Below are 22778 nucleotides of genomic sequence, written 5' to 3'. Positions count from 1 at the left end.
CAGATTATTTTTATTTTTTTTGGGTGAACTATCCCTTTAAATCAACAGATTTCCACATATTTCCTTACTCTCTGTGCAATAAAATGTGAAAGTGTGCAGATCCCATGACGGTCTTTTTATCAGTCAAATTAATTTGGTAATGAATATGAACATACAGTATGTATGCAGAAGTGTTCTGTTATGTGTGGTTTTGTTTTATGCTATAGTTTTGAATTTAAGCTTTCTTGAGTATATACTGTTTTATTCATTGGTTGTTCGTGTGTGTACAGTTGCAGTGGTTGCTGGATAATTATGAGACGGCTGAGGGAGTGAGTCTGCCGCGGAGCTCTCTGTATAACCACTACCTGAGACACTGTCAGGAGCAAAAACTGGATCCAGTTAATGCCGCCTCTTTTGGCAAACTCATCCGCTCTGTCTTCATGGGCCTTCGCACACGCCGACTTGGCACCAGGTCAGACTATATAGAATTACCTTTGTGTCTTTATGCAATCAATCAAAATGGTTTTGAGAGCCAAAATAATTCTATTCTAGCTAAAAAAATAAAAGATTGCAAACAAAAAAGCTTCTTAAGACTTTTAATTGCAAAAATAAAGTAACTGATAACAAAGTTCTTTGCAGTGCAAGTAAATCTTTGTTTTTCTTTGTGCAGTTTTCATCACGCACAAATTTGCTCTCTGTTCTGCTGTCATATTTCAAAGGAAATAACAAGACATGCATATTCAATCGTGTCTGCTCCGTTTTCTTTGTGATTGCTTTAAACAATGTCTATTAGGGCTTTTAGTCCAAAAGTGTGCACATTTAGAAAAAAAAAAATTTGCTGGATTGGATTCCCATGTTTACTTCATACTTCTTTAGAAATAACTAAATTATGAGATCTGATGCGCTCACTCACTGGCTCTGCCTCTGTTCCGGGTCAAATGACTCAGACAGATGATTCGCTACTGATCTGTCACTTATATTACGTGGTCATAACTCGCACCCTTCTATGACGAAAATCCTGTAAATTTCCGCATTCTGTCTCGCTACATAAATAACAGATAGAAATAGATGTTTGTACAGATGAAACATGAAGATAATAAATAGACGATTATATTGTTTTGATGTGTTTTTCAATTAAAGGGGGGGGTGAAATGCTCATTTTCACTCAATCTCCTGTTAATCTTGAGTACCTATAGAGTAATATTGCATCCTTCATATCTCCAAAAAGTATTTTGTTTTATTAAATTTTTAACATAAAGATAGGCTGTACCGAGTCTTTCCGGAAAAAAACGAGCGGCTGGGGGCGGGCCGTGTGGGCGAAGCTTAGCTGTGCTAACGCGCCAAGCTAGTGACAACACACAGAGACATTTGTTCAACAAACAGTTTTACTCACCGTCCGGTTCCAACGCACGACCGCGAACCTTTATCATTGTGACTGCTCGATCCTTAAGCATTAGACGATCTGCAAATCCGTAGATCTGGGCTTTGTTTATAAAACAATCATCGTCGAAATGCAGGGAACAAAAGTCTTACACAACTCCGTTTATGCTCAGGAAAACAAACTGCCACGGGTTCCTTAACGCTGGGTTCTTTGGGAATCTGTGCAGGGTTGTCTTGCCCTGGCAACCAAAAACACACTTCTTTGGTGACATTGACTTCCCAAAAGCTGGGCAGGGCGCTTTGATGGCGAACTGCTTTCACTCTCTTGCTCTGGTCTACGAGTGCGCGCGCGGCCGCGATCTTACCGGAGAAGTGCCCTTAGGACCCATATAAGGAAATTCCGCCCTATCTTACGTAAGACAGAGCCATACTCGAAAAAAACTTTCCGAAACTTGTGACAAACCGGAAGGAGTATTTTTGGAACAAAAATACTCCTTCAAACGTACAACTTAGTTTTTGAAACTTTGTCCATGTTTAGCATGGGAATCCAACTCTTTACCAGTGTAAAAAACTCAGTATGCATGAAATAGCATTTCACCCCCCCCTTTAATTTGCGGTATTTTTATGAGAATAAAGAATTATATGAGAAATGCTGAAGGTTTTTCAATTAATTTGCGGTATTTTTATGAGAATAAAGAATGATATGAGAAATACTGAAGGTGTGGTGTTTTCGTGATGTATTTCTGCTTATTTTATTATAAATCCACTTTACATCACAATAATTTTGTACAAAGACTCTTCGGTGTTTTAAAGTGAGTTTTGAGCTTTGTCATGTAGATTGGTGCTAATGTTAACTATAATGCACCTGTTAGCAGGTGCGATAATATGACGTGATGAATTTTGACAACAATAATTTACATTAGGTCATAAATGTTTTGTTTTCTAGAAAGACATTTGATAATGTGGGCAAATGTATATTAGGATCAAAAGGACATGGCTGTGAAAGTCTGCGCCGACTGGGCAGAAATTGCAATAGAGCAGCTGATTAGAGTTCAAGAGTTCATAAAACAGGTTGGTAGAGTGAAATATAATAAAACTTTGAATTCCATTAGTGTCTCATCAGCCATTGTCATATTTAATGCTCTCTTGAAAGACTGCACTGAAATGACTTGGCTTATTCAGCTGCATTATTTTAAGTTACATTAATGGTCCATAAACTTGTTACTGTAAATAATGATCAAAATTGATATTTTGTTAGGGCATTACAATGTGTATCTCACGGTGGGACCAGGCAGTGGGTGTGGCCAAAATACTGTGCCAAACGCGAATGACCAATAGCAACAGGTCTTTCATTCTGGTGCTTAGATGCCGCCCACTGAGACGCAGGTTCACTTGAATTCAAAACTTTTCAACATGCAAGTGACGGCAGAACAGAGCAAATTTGTACATGCGTGATGAAAACTGCACAAAGAAAAACAAATAGGTACTTGCACTTTAAAGAGTTTTCTTATCAATTACTTTATTTTTATAATTAAAACAGCTTTTTATTTGCAAACTTTTGTTTTTTAATTGCAATATATTTTTGTTCTCAAACACAGTATGTTTGATTGAATAAAAAGTCACAAAGGAAACTCTATAAGACTACACCCCACAAATACAGCTAATCAATAAACTATAAATCTATAAGCTGTAAACTACTTTTACAGCTTATCCACTCTCAAAAGAAAAGCACAATCCAGTCTCCAAACCACAGCAGCACAGAGAAGAACATTTGCTGAGTGGATTTGCTGCAGACACTCATCTAATACCTAAAGAATGATCATGAGATGATGGTCTGAAATAAATGACGTTCAGTCTCAAATTGTGGTGTGTTGTTGCTGGGGAAAAAAAAATGTGATCACTCATTTTGTCTATGTGCATGTGTGTCTCAGGGGGAACTCAAAATACCATTATTATGGCATTCGTCTGAAGCCTGATTCGCCTCTCAACCGCTTGCAGGAGGACACGCAGTACATGGCAATGAGACAACAACCTGTCCATCAGAAACAGAGGTGAAATGAACATCCCCTCTCTCTCCTTCTCACTGGCATGCAATCTTCATGTCCCAGACTTCTTTGCCATCAGGATCACACATCCTGTGTTTGTGTGCATGTCTTACTCAATTGTTCAGATCCTGCTAGAGATCTGGATTCTTCCCCCCTCTTTGATTAATTAAATCCATGTCTAATTCTGTCCCACACTGGCTGAATAGATGGACACGCAGACCGAGTTTTATCTCAGACACAGAAAACCCAGTGTGGGTTTTGCGAACTTATTTAAACATTACAAATTAATTATTAATTTATTAATTTATTAAAAAAATCATGTATGCCACAGCTAGCTGCAATTGATGCAGTTGTGAGAATTTTATAGGGAATAAATTATATTTATAATAATAATCATTCTTATTGATCAATTCACACATGATTTTTCTAAATAAAATACATTTTAATGTCCTTTTATTCAATTATTTTTTTCTTTTTAAAACATTATGCCGACATCTGGCTTATGACGTGATTCAGGTTCAAAACTATCAGAATTTTTTGCCATTGGAAAAGCACAGAACACCTTCAGATTGGACACTGGCTCTGCAGCCTGATGGAAAATTATCTTCTCTCTCTTGCTTAGTCATATCATCTGTAATCCCCTGTAGTGAATTCAACATTAAGTCATTCTGTTGGTATTTCCTGTGTCCAGGTTTAAGCCCTTTCACAAGATGGATGGGATGGGTGACAGTCTGAACAGCGGCTCCCAGCACTCGTCCAGCACCCCTGAGCAAAGCGTGGCGGCCCAGAGCCAGCATCACCAGCAGTATATTGGTAAACCTCCTCCATGACTTTTTATACATTAATATATGATTTAATACATTAGTACTAGGGCTGCTCAATTATGGTAAAAATCATAATCACGATTATTTTTGGTCAATGTGATCCTTTTATTTTAAATGTTTGGCATGTTTCTGTGCTGCTGTACGTGCATCCCTGTGTGTTTAATAGGCCTATAGGCGCACATTACTAACGCGCTCTTTAAATAACAAAAAAAAAATATTGCGCCATTGACTTAAGACCAGGTTTCAGTTGGTCAATGGCGCAGTCTATTTCTGTTGCCTCAAAATAGCAACGTGCCAACAATGTGCCTGAACACCAGACCAGCACGCCCATGGGCGCAGGACGTGGCGTTAAATAACGTGGCGCAGGACGTGAAAATGATTACTGCGTCGGACTGAAACTAGCAAAAAACACTTGCATCGCGCTTGGCGCTGCATTGCGCCGGGTGTAAGATAGGGCCCTAAAGCTACTTAAGTTATTCAGTCAAGATCAGTGAGATTTTTTCCTTGGTAATTTTTGTTTGATTATTGTTAATGACAGACTGCAGCAGATATATAGTATTAGGCTGCTGTCACTTTAAAAGCTAATGCACGGATCCAATATACTGTTACACATGCATATTCTTCCTTACCTGTGTGTGTTTACTGCAGACATAACCAACTGTGTTTATTTGAATACTCTCCAAAAAGGCATTTTGACATTTTTGTGTGTACACGTTTAGGCGCTTACCCGAAGCCCATTTGCTTATCGGCATTCAGATCCGACTCGAAGCGCGTTCACAGAAAGCGGGGGAACAGTGTCTCTTTTGCGGCTTAAAGGGATGGTTCTGTAAAATCAACCTAGGGTTCTTTGCACCATGACCTCGAGCCCTCGAGCCCCCAACCCCTCCCCCAGAAGCCTTTTTTCCCTTGGTCGAACATTATTAAAGTTAGAGCTTATTTAGAGATATCAGCCAAATGGCTTAGTGCAGTCGCTAATGGAACCTAGATTGTATCTTGCAAATTACCCCACTAATAATGCCCAGAATGGTACCAAACTTCTACAATAGTACAAATAGGTTCTGTACTTATAAATCAAGGCATTGGAAAGTTTACACTACATCCTTATGCATCGCTTTATGCCAGGACTTTTACATGCTTTTCCCAAACCCCTGAAATGACTTCGACGTCCGGGTTAGCGGTAGCATTAGCCATCAGGCAAGTGTTATTTAAATAAACTGATGTACTTACAAACTTTCCAATGCCTTGTTTTATAAGTACAGTACCTATTTGTACTACTGTAGAAGTTTGGTACCATTCTGGGCATTATTAGTGGGGTAATTTACAAGATACAATCTAGGTTCCATTAGCGCCTGCACTAAGCCATTTTGCTGATATCTCTAAATAAGCTCTAATTTTAATAATGTTCGACCAAGGGAAAAAAGGCTTCTGGGGGGGTGTTTGGCTCGAGGTCATGGTAAAAAGGACCCTAGGTTGATTTTACTCTGAACCATCCCTTTAATGCGCTTTTAATAACACTGTTTAATATCAAACACGTCTCGCGGTTTAGCAACAGTAGACTGCATTTTACAACACTTACTTATATGTCTGGTTTGGATGTTAAGTTTGGGCTTTTAGGGAGGAACGAAAGTGTATGAAGGAAAGGAAAGGGCATTGGAAGGATTGCAATGAACATTTTACCTCGATTTTCTCATTTTACCTTCAATGTTTTCATAATCGTTGGAAGCCAAAATTGAAATCGAAAATCAGCTACGATTAATCGCAAAGCCGTAATTAGTGCAGGCTTTTTCTTCATTATACATTTTTCTACATTTAATAGAATTGAATCGAATTTACCTACAAGCACATCAAAAACATCTGAATGCATACACAACCAGCTTCAAGTCTTACTTCTCGCTCTTGGTAACACTGCGTGTTTTTGCAGATGTGTCTCACGTCCTTCCCCCCTTCCCTTCACCTGATCTGGGCTCGTGTCCTCTGCCCGAGCCAATCAGCATGAACGATGTTAAAAATCTACAGAGCAACTACAGGATTCACTGTGAGGTACTACTCTGTTTTTTTTGTTTGTTTGTTTGTTGTTTTTTTCCAAATTTAGCAAATTTGCAAATAGAGGTTGATTCCTTTTAGGGATGCACGATATATCGGCCACCATATCGGCATCGGCTGATATATGTTAATTTTTAATCCTATCGTTATTGACCCAATAAAAAAATGTGCCCGATATATTAAAGCCGATAAATAATGGGTTATTTCCTTCAGCTTCAGCTGAGACACTTCAGATGATCATGATGGTTTTGAATTGCTTGAAATATGATTGGAATCACTTCAAAAAAGGAAAATACAGTTAAGTGCAACATGTGCAGTGCAAGTCTGTCATATAGGCTATAATTATAATGAGAACATTATTATAATTATGTGCTTGCAACATGGATTTTAATGGTGAGACTTTTGTTTTTGTAATCAGGCTTTCAAAAATTACACACAAAACTTGGATCTAGATTTATCGGCCAGTATATCGGTTATCGGCTTTCATATATATAGAATTATCGGTATCGGACATATTTTTCGTATCAGTGCATTCCTACTTCCTTTATAATGAGAGCACCCAGTGTGTTTCACAGGGTCCGTGGAAAGGAGGCAACTTCTTAACAGCTATCTTTAGAAAATAATAGAGACACCTGGCAAAGATAAACTATTCCTTATACCAGTGGAAATGTAAATTCTGATATTATATGCTTATTACAACAACTTCAAATCATTTAATAATTCAAAAATATAAAGTAAAATATAAAATATGTAAATGAATTCATCAGAATGTGAGTACATATCAAGTACATAAAAATGTATGATAATGGAATAATGAGAATGTTAAAGAAATACAATAATGAATGAAATATACCACAGCAAATAGTTACACTAATCTACCCAAGGCTGTTTTCTTGCAACAATATATCAACATGTTTTCCATCATGAATGTGAGCCTTGTTATTACGGGCAGCTAGAATAAGGAAAACCAAGCACCTGCAACATCTCTCAGAGAATGACCTTGTATGAACAATGTTCTTTCACAACCTGTGAATATTTGTCACACAGTCTCTGTTGAATTTAATGTGTTAACTGCATCAGATTTACACATTTTATAATTGTTTAATTCTGTCCTGTGATTTCTGAGGATTTTGAAAACAGAACAGCCTGAGAGTTCGCTAGAACCCCAGTATGGCTGTCCATGTTTTCCACAAAAATATTAAGCGTTTCCGCTTAAGAAATGTAAGAAACTTAAGAGATGTATCTTCTGCACCAAATCAGCATATTAGAATGATTTCTGAAGGATCATGTGACCCTGAAGACTGGCGTAATGATGCTGAAAATTCAGCTTTGCCTTCACGGGAATAGTTACACAACTGTTTTCTATGTTAATGTATTTTTAAATTGCAAAAATATTTCACATTGTTACAGTTTTCACAAATAAATGCAGCCTTGGTGAGCATAAGAGACTTCTTTTAAAAAAATGGTAGGTGTATAATTATACAACTTTAAACGGTTTGAACGGTAGTTGTATAATTATTATAATAATTTGACTTAAAACATTTTCTAAATCAAATATAAAAATAATGTTGTAATAAGCATAGTGCATTGATGGTGCTTTAAAAAAAAAACATTTCTGTTCTCTGTGTCTGTTATCTCCAGAAGTTGGTTGATAAGGAGTTGCTTCCAGTGCTAAATTCACTCTATTTCATGTGTGCTGGAAAAGGGAGTGTTTTGAGATTTGTTCTTCGGAGTAGATTAGATGTCTTCTCTTCCCATGTTTTGCTTCATCGAATTAGAAAATGTACTTAAACAAAAGAAAGCAAATATTATAATCGATTTAAATTCAGAAACCTTGTATAGAACAATTTCAATTGCAACACCCTCTTTTTACTTTCAGGTTTTACTTTCAGTTTTAATGGAAGAATAAACGGCACTTAATTTCTGTTCACCGCTGCTTTGCTTCTCCCTACTTTCTGCTGATGGAGTTCCTAGTTTTAAGTATTCTTGAGTTTTACTTTCAGAATGTGGCTGGTCTCATTACAGTCGGAGTGAAGCACTGCTCTCAATATTCTGACATATGAACTCGACCCATCTTCATTTCCCAGCACTCACTTTTAATGTCATTTCTGCCATGTTCGAGCGCTCTTTCTCTCCATCTCTCTTTCTGTCCCTCCCCGTCCACTGCACACCTTTTTGTTCCAGGGCTTCTTTCATCCCTCAGACTAGGATTTTTCAGTCTTCCCAATCAACCTTTCATCCAGCAGGATCTTTGCCATCCGTCTGTGCCCATCTGTGGATCTTGACCTACTCCTCGCTACTAAAATATAAGTTAATTTGTTGCTGGTAAAGCATAAAAGTCAAGTGTGTGATTTCTGCAAAACCACACTAGAGTCTTATTGAAACATGAACAGGTTCACTCAGACCTCTTCCATTCAAATGGAAATGATTTCGCATTCTGAATATCTTTCATACTCACTCTCTTAATATTGTTATAAACGGGTCCAGTGACAAGCTTTGTGCAACACCACACAATCACAAGCAGTCAGAACATATTTGATGAAGTGCTGTCAAATCAATGAATCATGATTAATCGCTTCTAAACTAAAAGTTTGTAAATGTATAATATATGTGTGTGACACACATATTATATATTTACAAACTTTTATTTTATTTTTGTATCAGGGGCATACATGTGTATAGTATCAGTATAATGGATCCGTGCATTGTATCTTAAAGTGACAGCAGCCTAATTTTCCTAATTTTCCTTCTGCTGTCTGTTTTTGTTAAACAAACAACAAATCTTGTTCTTATTTTCTTGATTTTCATTTGACAGAAGTAATTTTTTCCCTTAATATAGCAAATACCAAAACGTGACCCTAAAATCATGATAAATACCGAACCATGAGTAATTTGAACCGTTACACCTTTAATATATTTGAGTACACACACACAAACACACGTATATATGATGTATGTATGTACAATATATTTACAAAATGTTATGTTGCGATTTAATTCAAGCTGTGGTTAATCGCGATTAATTGATTTCACAGTGGACAGGGCTAAAAATAGAAACAAAGTGAACACCAAAATTTCCTGTCACTCTTCATTTTTTGCACTAACTTCATTTTTAGCGCTAAAATTTCCAGTGCTTTTCAGGCATTGAAAAAGAGAGAAAGATGTGAAATTGCTCAACATATCCATTTTCATTTGACCAAAATCACTTGAATGTGTTAAATTATGCTCTTCGAACTCATAAGTTGGTGTAGAGTGCTGATACACTTCAGGAAGTCAGAGCTCTACACTTTTAGTGCTGCCTGAGATAGGATGTGAGTTTATAAAACAGATATTTTTTTTAGAGTTCACACAAGTGCAGTACCCTTAAAAAATCATCGACTTGTCCTCTAGATGCAAGACTACAGTGCTTTTCCTCTCTTTCGACTAAGGTACGAAAGCTTGTTTGTCCAGGAAAGAGAATTTTCTCTTTTTTTGTTTTGGAGTGCTGTGTTTAAACTGTTGCCGGGGCAACGGTAAACAAGGTTGCCATGGTGACCTGGCTGCCAAAACATAGCATGTGACCGGCAAGGGCTGGAGAGGGGGGGGGGGGGCCGTGTAACTGGATACAAGAGTGTGTCCTCATCGAGGAGAATCTGAGAGCTGAGTGTGAATCACTCTGAGACAAACACACAGCGAACTCACCACACTCTCACTTCTGCTCTTCAGTAAAGCACCAACACCTACTTTTATTTCTGCATGTCAGGGTTCGCTGAAATACCATCCCCACCACACCGACTAAAGTTCCTTTTTTTGGACATAAACCAGAATATAAGATGTAGTTGAAAGTTTCTATATGTGGATTGTGTTGTGTAACTATTAAACTGTTTATATAAGAAGGTGGATTGCTCTCAAGATGGGTGCTTCTGAATGAGCACTGGCTGTTTTCATCATTTAAACTGCGAGATGGACGGTGATGTCGTGAGTGGGCCGCACTTCAGATGATCTCGTTTGTCTGATATGCCAACAGGAAAGACATGCGCTCAGAATAAAGGAGCGCACTCATCTCACAAATGATATTATAACTCGCATAGGAGCTTCTCAAGATATTCTTACAGCCCAAAAATCGACTTCACACATTAGTGTTTTTGTTCCAAAGCATATAGTGGCATATAAGACTTGCCTTTGAAATATCAGGAGGAACCGTTTTGCTGTTTGAGTGTTTTAATTCATGGAAGCTTGTTTAAACATTGCTTATAACCCTGATTTCTCTCTGTTAGGCGACTCTGGACGTAGTGATGAACTTGCAGTTCCATCTCATAGAGAAGCTATGGCAGACCTTTTGGTATTCAACAGCGCCATCTAGTGACGGAGCCACTACCATTAACAGGTGCTATATCCATACACACCTTTACACAGTGTTCTCACAGTCAAATCTGCAAGTGTATAGAAATCTTTAAATTGTGATTTTCATTTTGAGCAAAATTCATCATAGAAAGTCAAGGACATTCCTGTAGTGTATTAGTATTGTGTGTGTATGTATGTGTATATATTATTTTTCATCTGTTCAAAAGTTTAAAAATTTTTTCTTTTTGAAAGAAGTCTCTTGTGCTTACCAAGGCTCCATTTATTAGATCAAAAATACAGTGAAAACAGTAATATTGTGCAATATTATTATAATTTAAATGAACTGTTTTGTATTTTAATATATTTTAATGTAATCTTGCAATGTTTCAGCATCATTACTCCAGTCTTCAGTGTGACATGATCCTTCAGAAATCAATCTAGTGCTAGTTTGGTGCTCAAGAAACATTTCTTATTATTATCAATGTTAAAAAAAGTTGTTTTGCTTAATATTTTTGTGGAAACATGATCTATTTTCTTAAGGATCCTTTGATTCTTTAAAAACAGAAACAAAAAATATTTTGTAACATCAATATCTTTACTGTCACTTTTGATCAATTTAAGTGTCCTTGGCTGAGCAAAAGTATTATTTTCTTTATAAAAAAAAGAAAGAAAATCTTACTGACCCCAGATTTTTTAACTGTAGTGTTGGTATTGCGCTCTCTGAGTGAAACTTTGAGGCCTTTTTATACATTTTAATGTTAATCTATTATTTTAAAAGATGCAACCTGTTCATATATTTTTACTTGCAATCAAGTAAAGTAAGTTTTGCTGTTTATCTTAATACACTTGAAACGAAGGAATTCTTGTCTGAATGAACATGTATTGGTATATTGTGCAGTGAAGAGGATGTGGAGGACATCCCAGGATTCCCCAGAGAGAAGCTGATCGCTCTGTGTAAATATGAACCAATCAAACAGTGGATGAGGAGCTGTGATCACATCTTGTATCAGGCACTGGTGGAGATTCTCATCCCTGATGTACTGCGACCTGTTCCCAGTTAGTATTTCTTCTACTTCTTCACACACTTACTGTGACCTGTTCCAGGGTCAGTGTTGCTGCTGTATTGTGGGGCTGAATGTTTGAGTGCATGACTGATGGGAAATGTGATCCTTGCAGGCACTCTCACTCAAGCTATCAGAAACTTCGCTAAGAGTCTAGAGGGGTGGCTGACCTCAGCCATGACTGACTTCCCACAGGAGATTGTCCGCACTAAGGTATGTGTGTGTGTGTGTGTGTGTGTTTCTGACCTTAACTTAAAGGAGAAATTTGCTGAAAAGCTGGCTAAAGCAGACACAATTCCAAGAAGAAGAAATTCTAAAAACCCTAATAAATAAAAAAATAAATAAATGAATGTATTAAAAATTAAATTATAATGTTTATTATTAATGTAAGAAATTCTAAAATGCCAAAAAAAAAAAAAAAAAAAATGCAATTCTATAATAATGATACTCAAAAACTACTGTTTACTATTACTGTTTAAAAGTGTGGGGTCAGTAAGATTTGATGTTTTTGAAACAAGTACCTTATGATCACAAAAGCAGTAAAAATACAGTAAAAACACTAATGTTGTGAAATAATTTCTATTATCGATTTCAAATAACTGTTTCTATTTTAATACATTTTCAAATGTAATTTATTCCTGGGATGGCATTTTTTGGTAACACTTTACAGTAAGGTTTCATTAGCTAACATTAGTTAACTACTTTAGCTAACATTAACTAATAATTAACAATACTTCCACAGCATTTATTAATCTTAGTTAATGTTCATTTCAACATTTACTAATACTTTATTAAAATCAAAAGTTGCATTAGTTAATGATTTACGAACTAACATAAACAATGAACAGCTGTTTTTTTATTAACTGACTATAAAGATCAATAAATATGGCAACAAATGTATTTCTCATTGTTAGGTCGTGTTAGTTATTACATTACAGTAATGTTTCATTTGTTAACATTAGTTAAAGTGTTACCCATGCTCCCACAGAAATCATTCTAATTTCCTGATTTGGTACTCAAGAAACATTTAGTATTATTATCAATGTTGAAATCGGGTCTTCTGCTTAATACTTTTCGATTCTTTTTTTTAATTTCAAAAGAGCATTTTTTTTATTTGAAATATAAATATTTGGTTACATTTTATCTTGTTACAGTGTAATAATACACTTAAGTACTGAGTAATGATAGTTAACAACATGTACTTACTATAGAGTTAGGGGTTGGTGTTGCACTTTATTTTACAGTACGTACACTTACATGTACTTACAGTGTATTTACCTTAAAAAATACTGGGTAATATAAGGTATCTACATGGGTTGAGGTTTTTGTGTAGGTACTAACCCTGAACCTACACCAAAACCTCAACCCATGTAGATACCTTAAAAAGTACTGGGTAATATAAGGTATCTACATGGGTTGAGGTTTTGGTGTAGGTTCAGGGTTAGTACCTAGTTATTATCCAGTTACTGCACTTTCTATGATAATTACACAGTATGTATAATGGGGAACAGGACTGTAAAATAAAGTTTTACCAGGTTTGGTTTAGGGCTAGTTGAATGTAACTATGCATAATTTGTTATTACTACAGTAAGTACATGTAAGGTAAAGCACTTTTGCTGAATAAAAGTATTAATTACAAAAAAAAATCTTGCTGACCCCAAACATTTGGAGGGTTGTGTTAAAAAATAGCTAGGTTAACGTGTATGCTTGTGGATTGTGCCTTGGTGACTGACCTTACAGGATGTGAGGATTAGGTATTTTTGTGTTGATGCTCACGCGGTTTTGTCGTCTGCGCAGGCTGCAGTAGTGAGTGCGTTTGCGCAGACCCTGCGCCGTTACACCTCTCTGAATCATCTGGCTCAGGCGGCTCGAGCCGTCCTGCAGAACACCTCGCAGATCAACCAGATGCTCAGCGACCTCAACAGAGTGGACTTCGCTAACGTGCAGGTCTGTCTTCTGCTGGAACATCAGAAACACTTCAGGTTCATGGAGGTTATAAGGAGGTGTGAGTGTTCGTTCTCTGCTCACTCTGAGTGTGTGTGTGTTTGTCACAGGAGCAGGCGTCCTGGGTGTGCCAGTGTGATGAGAGTGTGGTCCAGCGTTTGGAGCAAGACTTTAAGGTGACCCTGCAGCAGCAGAGCTCTCTGGATCAGTGGGCCGCCTGGCTGGATAACGTGGTCAACCAGGTGCTGAAACCCTACGACGGCAGCCCCAGCTTCCCTCGCGCCGCGCGCCAGTTCCTGCTCAAGTGGTCCTTTTACAGGTACGAGGCTCCCTAGAAAAACCCTCGGTGGGCTCTTTCTTCTCAACTACATTTATTTCACTTCCCATACCTGCAAACTAGTCGCTTTTCGGTGATATTCGCCGTTTTGAAACAAAATATGTCATTTATTTGAATCGTGTAGATCCGATGAGTGAAAGTGCGTATACAATAAAAATTGGAAATTGGCTAATTTCATATAGACTGGAGTGAGACCATAGACGTCTCTCGAGCTGTCACGATCTTTATCTGCGCTCTGTGATGTGACAGAGCGCTGTAGCACCTCAGCGTTCACAGAATATCTATAATATATGATAGAGTTAAGTAACATAACACGACTAAGGGAGCTGTTCTACTCAACATTATCACTTTTGCAAATGTTACATTGAATAATGGAATAAACAAGTAGCCTAGGTAATACGTAGTCACTTAAAATTTAGATGCAATATTGACTGTTTTTGTTCTATTTCAATGACGAAAATAGTTACAAAAGAAAAGCAATACTCAGCACGGTGTTTTGTGATTGAATGATTCAGCATTTTGAACGAATCGTTTAATGAAGAACTCAATGATTCATTTATTAAGACGGTCACTAGTTTAGTTTCATGTTTAAAAGTATCATTGATTTGATTTTTTCTTTTTTTTTTTCCATTTGTTTAAACATCAGTCTCATACAGTTATTTATTACAGTTGTAATTTTGCAGTGTAACTTATTTAATTGGATTGATAACAGCCCTTATTATTAAAACTGAATATGATCAAATGTAAGAATTTGACATGAAAGATAATGCATATTATCAGATAATGCACAGTAGAAACATAAATGTCATTCAAAATGTATTATAACGTTATTATAAAACCTTCCTTATGTGTGATTTAAATATAAGCAGTCTACAAATATAAAAAAGTAAAAAGTAAAAAAATAATTTTTAATCTTTAATATTAGAATGACGTATCAACTGGGGTTCCTTATGGTTTACAGCATTAGTTGAGAGATATTTTTGTACTATGTACTGTACCTGATAGGCCCCAACTTAATCAATATTGAATCAAATTGCGTCAATAAATTATTTATTTTTTTATTAATTTTTTTTTTACTTGAAGCAAAATGTTTCTTGTCAGAATGCACCAGAATGCTTCATTTACATGTTAAAATCATAAAAATTGTCTCGTGGGAGGGACCCCCCCTACAACAAATGACTTCGTAAACGTCACCTTTATCACCGCTTGTGAGTTTGCAGGTCCGACTTCCATTTCATCAGGCCTCTTAACAGACACACAGCTTCACAACAACTGATCTTCTGAAGAGGGCAGATCGAAAGCAGCGCTTTAATCTGTGGCGGGTGTTGTGGTTTTGTTGTGGTAGTTTGTAATGAAACTCTCTGTTGCCCTGGTTACAGCTCCATGGTGATCAGAGATCTGACTCTGCGCTCGGCCGCAAGCTTTGGCTCCTTCCACCTCATCCGTCTGCTCTATGATGAATACATGTTCTATTTGGTGGAACACCGTGTCGCCCATGCAACCGGAGAGACGCCCATCGCTGTCATGGGGGAGGTGAGGAGATCTGGCTGCTCCGTAGTTTCATATTTCAGACCTTCGTGCATTAATCCAACCGCTTGTATTAAGCGTTGAGCACATGCAGGCGTTTCTTTTGGCCCTGTCCACTAAGAAAATAAACTCCCTGAATACACACTTTTCACGCCTGCAGTAGTTTATTTAAATAACAATGCCCAAGAGCATATATGCGCGCCATCAGAGTATTGTTATTTTTCTGAAACCTCCATTCCATCACAATTCAAACGATGTATTGTGTTTAATAGTATTCTGTGGTGGAAGTGACATTTTACATTTTTTGAGTGGTTGAATTCTTTGTTTTTCTAAGGCTAATTTCCTAGCTAGCATTTGATTTTATAGTAAATGCACAGAATTACATATTTATAATAAATCTATCTATCTATCTATCTATCTATCTATCTATCTATCTATCTGTCTACAAATTCATATTAATAATTTTATTGACTGCATAATTCTGTCTGTACATTCACAAATACTACTACTGATATAATTCTGTCTGTCTACACATCAATATTAATAATAATTATATTAATATAATAAATATGTAGAGAGATATAATTCATTATTATTTAAATAATTCATACAAATATTCTGCTCATATTTATCTTATACTTTTGTCTCACTGGTTATTACACTAACATTTGGTAAATTGTACATTTGTTTGTGATGGAAATGACTAAATATAAACAATTTGTTCAAGCAAATACTTTTCACATAATAAATATTGAATTGGTTTAACATTATTTTAATTTTGTTTAGATCAATGTTATTTATAGGTTTTAAAATGTAATACAATATGCAAATCCATCACAATTTTTTTTTTTTTTTTTTTACGTTTTCAGTTCAGTGACCTCAGTTCAATGATGCCATCACTCATGGAGAAAGGTAATGGATTTTGATGCCAACCCAAAAAAAGAAAGTTTCTTTTTTCTCATTTCGAAAGTTCCTCTGCTCTGTATTCCAACATCCTTCTCTTTTCCCTCTCCCAGATGCCTCATTCTCAGACGATATGGCCAGCGATGGAGACATGTCGAGGATGAGCGAGAGGAGTATGAGCGAGCCGGCGGTGAAGAGAGAGAGAATCGAGAGCAGTCACTCCCTGCAGGAGATCTAAGAGCCCCTGGGGCGTCAGGCTCACCCCAGACCACATTCTTACGGCTGCCGGTGGCCAAACTAACACTCAGCCGTGAGCTTTTTCTTTATCTTGAGGGTACGGAGGTCTGTTTAGGGTCAGTGTGTGTGTCTCTCTCTCTCTCGCCTTTAGGTTTTCTCCGACTGTGAAACAAGAACGTGCTGGTTTTGTGATGTGTTTTTTTTCATGTGCCATAGTCTTCTTTCAGTGCCTTAGATGAGAAAAGAAACACTAGAGCAGAACTGTCTCTCTCTTTCTCTTTGACCTTCTCTCGTTCTGTCGTTTCCTCGGCCGTGCCTCTAACCGCAGAATGAATGTATCGTCTCAGAACCTCAGATGTGTCTAAAGCACCTTTTAAAGATGGTCACATTTTTAGACTTTCTGCCTCGGCCGTTTCCTCGCGGTTCCTCAGGCGTAGATGCAACCTGCTGACCCCAAAGCTGCATCGCAGCGTCCACCCAAACCTGCTGCACATGCAAAAGCCTTTCCATGACGAAATGGATGGAGAACGCTCCATTCCAGACGTTTTTTAGATGAACCCCTGGCCATATGAGATGCCTAGTCTATACCTCAACAGTTTTTAGTTCTAATGAGTTAATTTCTAACTTTTTAATACGTTTTATAAAAATCACTATAAGAGATTATTCGACTGTTTGCTCCGATCGGTTGCCCTGAAAGCACCCCATTCTCGTTCGAAAGCTTCAGGATGTACATACGCCTACTGTGTTGATGGTTACCGCTCTGCTCCTGAACCCAAGCAAAGCAGTTTCCATCAAATATGGTTTGTGAAACTTTTTGGTCTAGTTTTGTAGTTATTTGATGAGTTCTTAGTTGTTTGCAGTGGTTAAAAAGAGCCTCGGTGATTTGTCGATATATTGGACGTACCTGTGCGTGAGCGTGCATCTGTACACAAGGCCTTCTGAAGTAACTGGAAGTGAGTCTGCACTCACCAGGTTATGACTAGTTCTGTGTTATTTTTATTATCATTTTTTTTTTTATTAAGATTCAATTTTTTTTTTTTTGAATAACATATTTAAGTAGATATTGTGTATATGTAATAGCAAAAAAACGTAAACGCTACGTAATAGCTAAAAATTTCTATGAAACGCCACATCTCAGAAAGCCTTTTCTAGAAGACGTAGAAAACCCAAAAAATAGACACGTCTAGTAACAGAATATGCAGATTCTTGCAAATATGCCTCATTACCTGGTGCTGTACATCTGATGTTTTAGTTTTCACGCTTTTAATAAAAACAACGTGCCCACTTAGCTGAAGTAAAGCTGGAAACATTTTCAGGAGATCTATCGTTTTCAGGATACATCATTTGTTTTTGAAGATGTTGTGCTGAACCCGTTTGGGATCTTTACCGGTGCCTGGTAGCGGCCCGTAACGGGCACCCTACATGTCCCTCTCTGCTATTTACAAAGATAAACTTTATTTCTACTAGCCGTTTTGTGTTTGTTTCTGAGAAGTGATTGGCGGATGTTTTCTCACTGTGGTTGGTTGTGAGTGTCAGGCTCTGTACTTTAACGCCTGTCATGGTTCTTTGCCTGTTGTGTGCTTTTGGGAAAGATTTTTTTTTTAATGCTGTTTTAAAGCTTCTGGCTAAGGATTATTTTTATGGAGGTAGCTGCAATTCTTCTCACTACTATATTGATACCTTATTTTTGTGTCTTTAAAATATCTTTATTTAGCCTCAACTGCTTAGTTCGACTGTATTTTGTACTGGTAAAAAGTGTAATAAATTTGTGTAAACCACTTTTGTCTCAGACTGACTGCTTGCTTTGTAATGGGATAGTTCCTAAATTCAGTCTGTTCATCATATAAAGCGATCGAGTCTCTTCAGAAAATTTTGACTAAACCCCTCAATTCATATGGATTAGTTTTACGATCTATGTATGAATTTTTGGTAGTTGCGTGGACTGCAATTGGAGGGACAGAAATTGTTCAGATTTCATTAAAGATATCTTCATTTGTGTTCCAAAGATAAACAAAAGTCTTACGGGTTTGGAACGACATGAATCCTAACCCTTTAAAGTAAAAAAACAAGTCTATTTGTGTGATTTTTCTATTTTATTTTTATCTTTAAGTAAACCTTTCTTGAATACACAACATGAGACCATTTTTTCAATAAATGTCAGACTTTTTATATCCATTATACATATTCATACTTACTCATTCACAAATTTGCACTAAAAATGAAAGGAAATGTACATCCAGTTCTTCAATCTTTAAATAAATGTGTGGTTTGCACACTGAACAAACAATTCTATACAGATAAAAGAGTAGAGGCTGGTTGTGGTCCCTAATCCCAGTGCATACTTATTCTAAAGCAATGCATCATGGGTATTATCTATTTCCTACACATCACATTCTATATACAGTGTGATCTCTTCTGTTTAGGCCTTTAGCACATGGACAGTTCCACCAGCCCAGGTAGGTTTAAAAAGTGCAAACGTTGTGCCTCGGTGGTACCGGAGCGGCACCATCACCTCTCACAAAGAACAGCCGGCCATATATTTTCCTGTAAAATGATACAGATGAACATTATTACTACATATGACAATGAATGCATCATCTGTTTCAAGAAAACACTGCAAAAACTATTCATTAATATCCAAGCACCAATTAATCTCACTTAAGAAGCACAATGGTTTTCAGAGATTATACCTTGAATATTATACTTTATATTAAAAAGCACAAGGGACTGTTCAAGTTTTGCAAAAAGTGGTGATGGTTATATTTAGGTGAACATCATGCATTCGGCAGACGCCTTTCTTTAAAGCAACACTGCATTCAAGGTAACTATGACCATGGTGTTGCTGGGGTTAATGATAAACAAGTTATGCAAGTAGATTTCACCATAAATACCTATTATGGAAATGCTCAGCTTGTGGAGGAGAGGTGTGTTATGGTGCCAAGCAATTGGTCAAAAAATCTAAACTTAAGAGTGCAGGAGGGACCTGAGCATCTATGAACTGCTAGAATATCATAGAGACTTCATAAGCATCCCCCTAGAGACCACCCAAAACAATCAGCAACCACCTGGCAACAATATATCCTACTAAATAAACAATTATGAACTGAAGGGAGCTGCTTATGAGGGACATAAAGTAGGTCTGGCTCCCACCTGTGGCAAACCTCTTCTTCACCAGGGACATGCGGTACCGGCTGCCCACCAGCTCCACGTTAATGCCTGACAGAGAAGCCCCGGATCCCACAAACTGCACAGCCAGGCTCGGGGGAGGCCCGCGGGGAACCTCCAGGCACTGCCAACTGGCGCACAATGTGCCAGACCCTGAGACCCATAAACACACACACACACACACACACACACACAGAGAGAGAGAGAGTCATCAGCTGCTCTTAGGTTTACATCACAGACCTTGTTAAGATATGTGCAAGAGCCTTTAGAAATAAAAGATCATCTTAAAATATCCTAATGGTGCCCATATTTGAATAAACATGCAGTTGCTTCCAAAATGTTCACAACCCTCCCTTGATGCTCTGTCGGTCTCCCTCTGATCTTATGTATTCAGAAGTTTGTTTCGTGGCCTCTCGCTCTTCTGCCCACTTCCAGTGAAAACATCTTGTGTCAGTGCAGCACTTTAAACTCCGCTAAGATGTACCAGCGCTAAACTATATATAGTGCAGTTTTTTTCTTCAAGGAAATCAATATTCGTTAGATATTCTTTAGTTCTTCCATTTTACGACTGATATTTATTCTGTTGTTTAAAAAATGACGTTTTCATTTTAGAACCTTTCACTCACATAAACGTTATTTCAAAGGAGAATTTTAAATAATCCCTGTATTCCATATGATGCCAGAACAGTGACCAGTTTGTAGATCAAAACTCTAAAATTATAACCCAGTACGCTGACATTAAATCAAATGTGGTACAGGTTAGACTTCATGATGTCAAACAAGAATCAAAAATCATTAATTGTTTAATTTGTGAGTGAGTGAGGACTTAAATTTAGGTCTGTTCGTCACAAACACATACAATATATGGCTTCTGAAGTCTTTTTTATTGTTTTTGTTAACTAAAACGACAAATTACTAAATGATCACAAAAGCTGGCAATGGCTGGGAACTTTTTTTTTTTTTTAATGCTGGCGCGGAAAGAGTTAAACATGAATCATGAATGAGTGACAGAAAAAGAAAGGAGAGGATGAACAGGTGGCAGCAGTGACCTTTGCTGTGATTTGTCGGGGAGAGGTTGGGCAATTTCCATAGGAGTCGTCTTTCCTCTGCACTCCTGTGAAACAGAACAAGTCAGTAACACAGTTCTCTTCATCTATCACTTCTCTCATCACATATTCACTTCATTTTCTCTTTTCTTTCCATCTCTATAAGCAACCACCCAAACCTCAATGTTCTTTTCTCGAAAACTCCCAATATGTTGTTATAAATGTGCCTCCAGTTCTCACCAGGATGCGGGCGGCTGGCACTGCAGGTCTGTGGCCGTGTGATCGAGGGGCAGCAGCACTTGTACAGTGGTCAGCTGGGTGGAGGGGGCGGTTGCGGGGCAGCAGTGGTAATCCAGAGACACACGGGTCACTGTGCCACTGCGCTGACACTCGGCGGACAACAGGAGGGGAGCACGACCCGGATCCTGAGATGACGCCTACGAGAGAGTTCAATCAAAATAAAAAAAACACTCGCATTAACATTTCAAATAGTTTTATGATAGATTATAAACATTTTCAAAGATGTTAACCTTTAAAGGAATATTCCGGGTTCAATGCAAGTTAAGCATAAGTTTGTTGATGTAATAATGTTGATTAACATAAAAAAGGTTCAAATCAAGATTCATTTATGGAAGTAAAAATGTATGAAAGTTAATAGGGCCTTAGCGGAAATGTGAAGCTTATCATTTTATAAACGCACTTACACTATAACAGTTTTACACTTTGGGATTGGTAAAATGATTTATTGTTTTTGAAAGAAGTCTCTTATCCTCACCCAGACTGTATTTATTTGATTAAAAATACAGTAAAAACCATAATTTTGTAGAATATTAAAAACATTTAAAACAACTATTTTCTATTTTAATATATTTTAAAACGTAATTTATTTCTGTGATGGTAAAGCTGAATTTTCAGCATCATTACTCCAGTCTTCAAAGTCACATGATCCTACAAAAAATATTATAATATGCTATTGCGCAATAAAAAAAATTAAACATTTTGAAAACTGTTGCTGCTTAATTCTTTGATGAATAGAAAGTTCAAAAGAACAGCATTTATTTGAGTTTTTTGTAATAATGTAAAAGTCTTTGTCACTTTTGATGAATTTAATGCATCTTTGCTGAATAAAAGTATTAATTTCTTCAAACTTTTGAACAGTCGTGTACATGAATTCTTCAGTTAAAACTTTTATATTATTTGAGCTGTAAAGGTGTTTAAAACATTGATGAATTACAACACAAATGTTGATGCTGAGCTTAACTTGAACTGAATGTGGAATATTCCTTTAGGTTTCAAGCACTCATTAGGTTTGTGATGACTGACCTGGTATTTTAGCAGAGCCACATTGTAATAGGAGGCCTGAGGGTTAAGCTCCGCCTCTCTCTGCAGGTGGAGCGTTAAGGCCGGCATGTTGAACCAGAAATCCTTGGTGTCCGGGTCACTCTGTGACGGGTCGCTGCAGGTACAAAGACCACAGATGCTGTCCACAGAGCTTGTATTAAACCCAGAACAAGCCAGTTGTGTGTGTGTGTGTGTGGCATCATACCTATAGAGTAACTTCTGGTTGGGTAAGAAGTGGTCCACTCGAGAGATGTTCACCAATCGGAAGCTTAAAACTGGTGCGTTGGGGTTGGCAGTGAAAATGCGGATGATGCCGGCAGGAAACGACATAGTGAGGTCGCCGGTGATCTTAACCAGACAGCTGAAACCCAAACACACACAATCGGTTGGACAGCAAATCACTTTCAGTTGGAGCTACAAAGTGATAAAAGACATTGTCCTCCAGATGGAGGGAAAGAACCTCAGACGGACCGGTTGTGTTCTCCTCCTTTGAAGTAGGCGTTGATGTATTCCGTGATGGCTGTGGCTACAGGCCAAGACTCCTGGGTACTCAGAGATATGGGACTGGGTCCTCGCGACAAACCTGCAGGGTCACATTACATAACTTGATAACTTCATCTGCC

At 37.4% G+C, this 22778-nt stretch overlaps 2 protein-coding genes across 9 annotated transcripts in view; one reads left to right on the top strand and one right to left on the bottom strand.

The window, feature by feature from the left end:
• rfx2 (regulatory factor X, 2 (influences HLA class II expression)) overlaps positions 1 to 18381 on the top strand; it is a 45711-nt gene extending 27330 nt beyond the window's left edge. For all 8 annotated transcript variants that reach the window (XM_079896091.1, XM_079896090.1, XM_079896087.1 and 5 more), the window contains 12 exons: positions 270 to 451; positions 3291 to 3410; positions 4096 to 4217; positions 6150 to 6268; positions 10528 to 10637; positions 11493 to 11650; positions 11771 to 11868; positions 13453 to 13602; positions 13710 to 13918; positions 15316 to 15469; positions 16333 to 16375; positions 16480 to 18381. In XM_079896091.1, coding sequence (XP_079752217.1) covers positions 270 to 451; positions 3291 to 3410; positions 4096 to 4217; positions 6150 to 6268; positions 10528 to 10637; positions 11493 to 11650; positions 11771 to 11868; positions 13453 to 13602; positions 13710 to 13918; positions 15316 to 15469; positions 16333 to 16375; positions 16480 to 16604 — 1590 coding nt within the window. In that variant the 3' untranslated portion in view covers positions 16605 to 18381. The remainder of the gene's footprint in view (positions 1 to 269; positions 452 to 3290; positions 3411 to 4095; positions 4218 to 6149; positions 6269 to 10527; positions 10638 to 11492; positions 11651 to 11770; positions 11869 to 13452; positions 13603 to 13709; positions 13919 to 15315; positions 15470 to 16332; positions 16376 to 16479) is intronic.
• A 329-nt stretch (positions 18382 to 18710) lies between these two features.
• The window catches only part of fcho1 (FCH and mu domain containing endocytic adaptor 1), a 43318-nt gene continuing 39250 nt past the window's right edge, over positions 18711 to 22778 (bottom strand). The window contains exons 21-27 of the mRNA XM_079896080.1: positions 22627 to 22738; positions 22361 to 22516; positions 22138 to 22270; positions 21055 to 21251; positions 20818 to 20882; positions 19754 to 19921; positions 18711 to 19147 (exon numbers count right to left, since the gene is read on the bottom strand). Coding sequence (XP_079752206.1) covers positions 19119 to 19147; positions 19754 to 19921; positions 20818 to 20882; positions 21055 to 21251; positions 22138 to 22270; positions 22361 to 22516; positions 22627 to 22738 — 860 coding nt within the window. The 3' untranslated portion in view covers positions 18711 to 19118. The remainder of the gene's footprint in view (positions 19148 to 19753; positions 19922 to 20817; positions 20883 to 21054; positions 21252 to 22137; positions 22271 to 22360; positions 22517 to 22626; positions 22739 to 22778) is intronic.

The sequence above is a fragment of the Squalius cephalus genome, assembly GCF_949319135.1.
Source record: "Squalius cephalus genome assembly, chromosome: 16".
In the NCBI taxonomy this organism is placed as follows: Eukaryota; Metazoa; Chordata; class Actinopteri; order Cypriniformes; family Leuciscidae; genus Squalius; species Squalius cephalus.
Note: the sequence above shows the minus strand (reverse complement) of the source record. Positions and strands in the feature narration are given on the sequence as shown.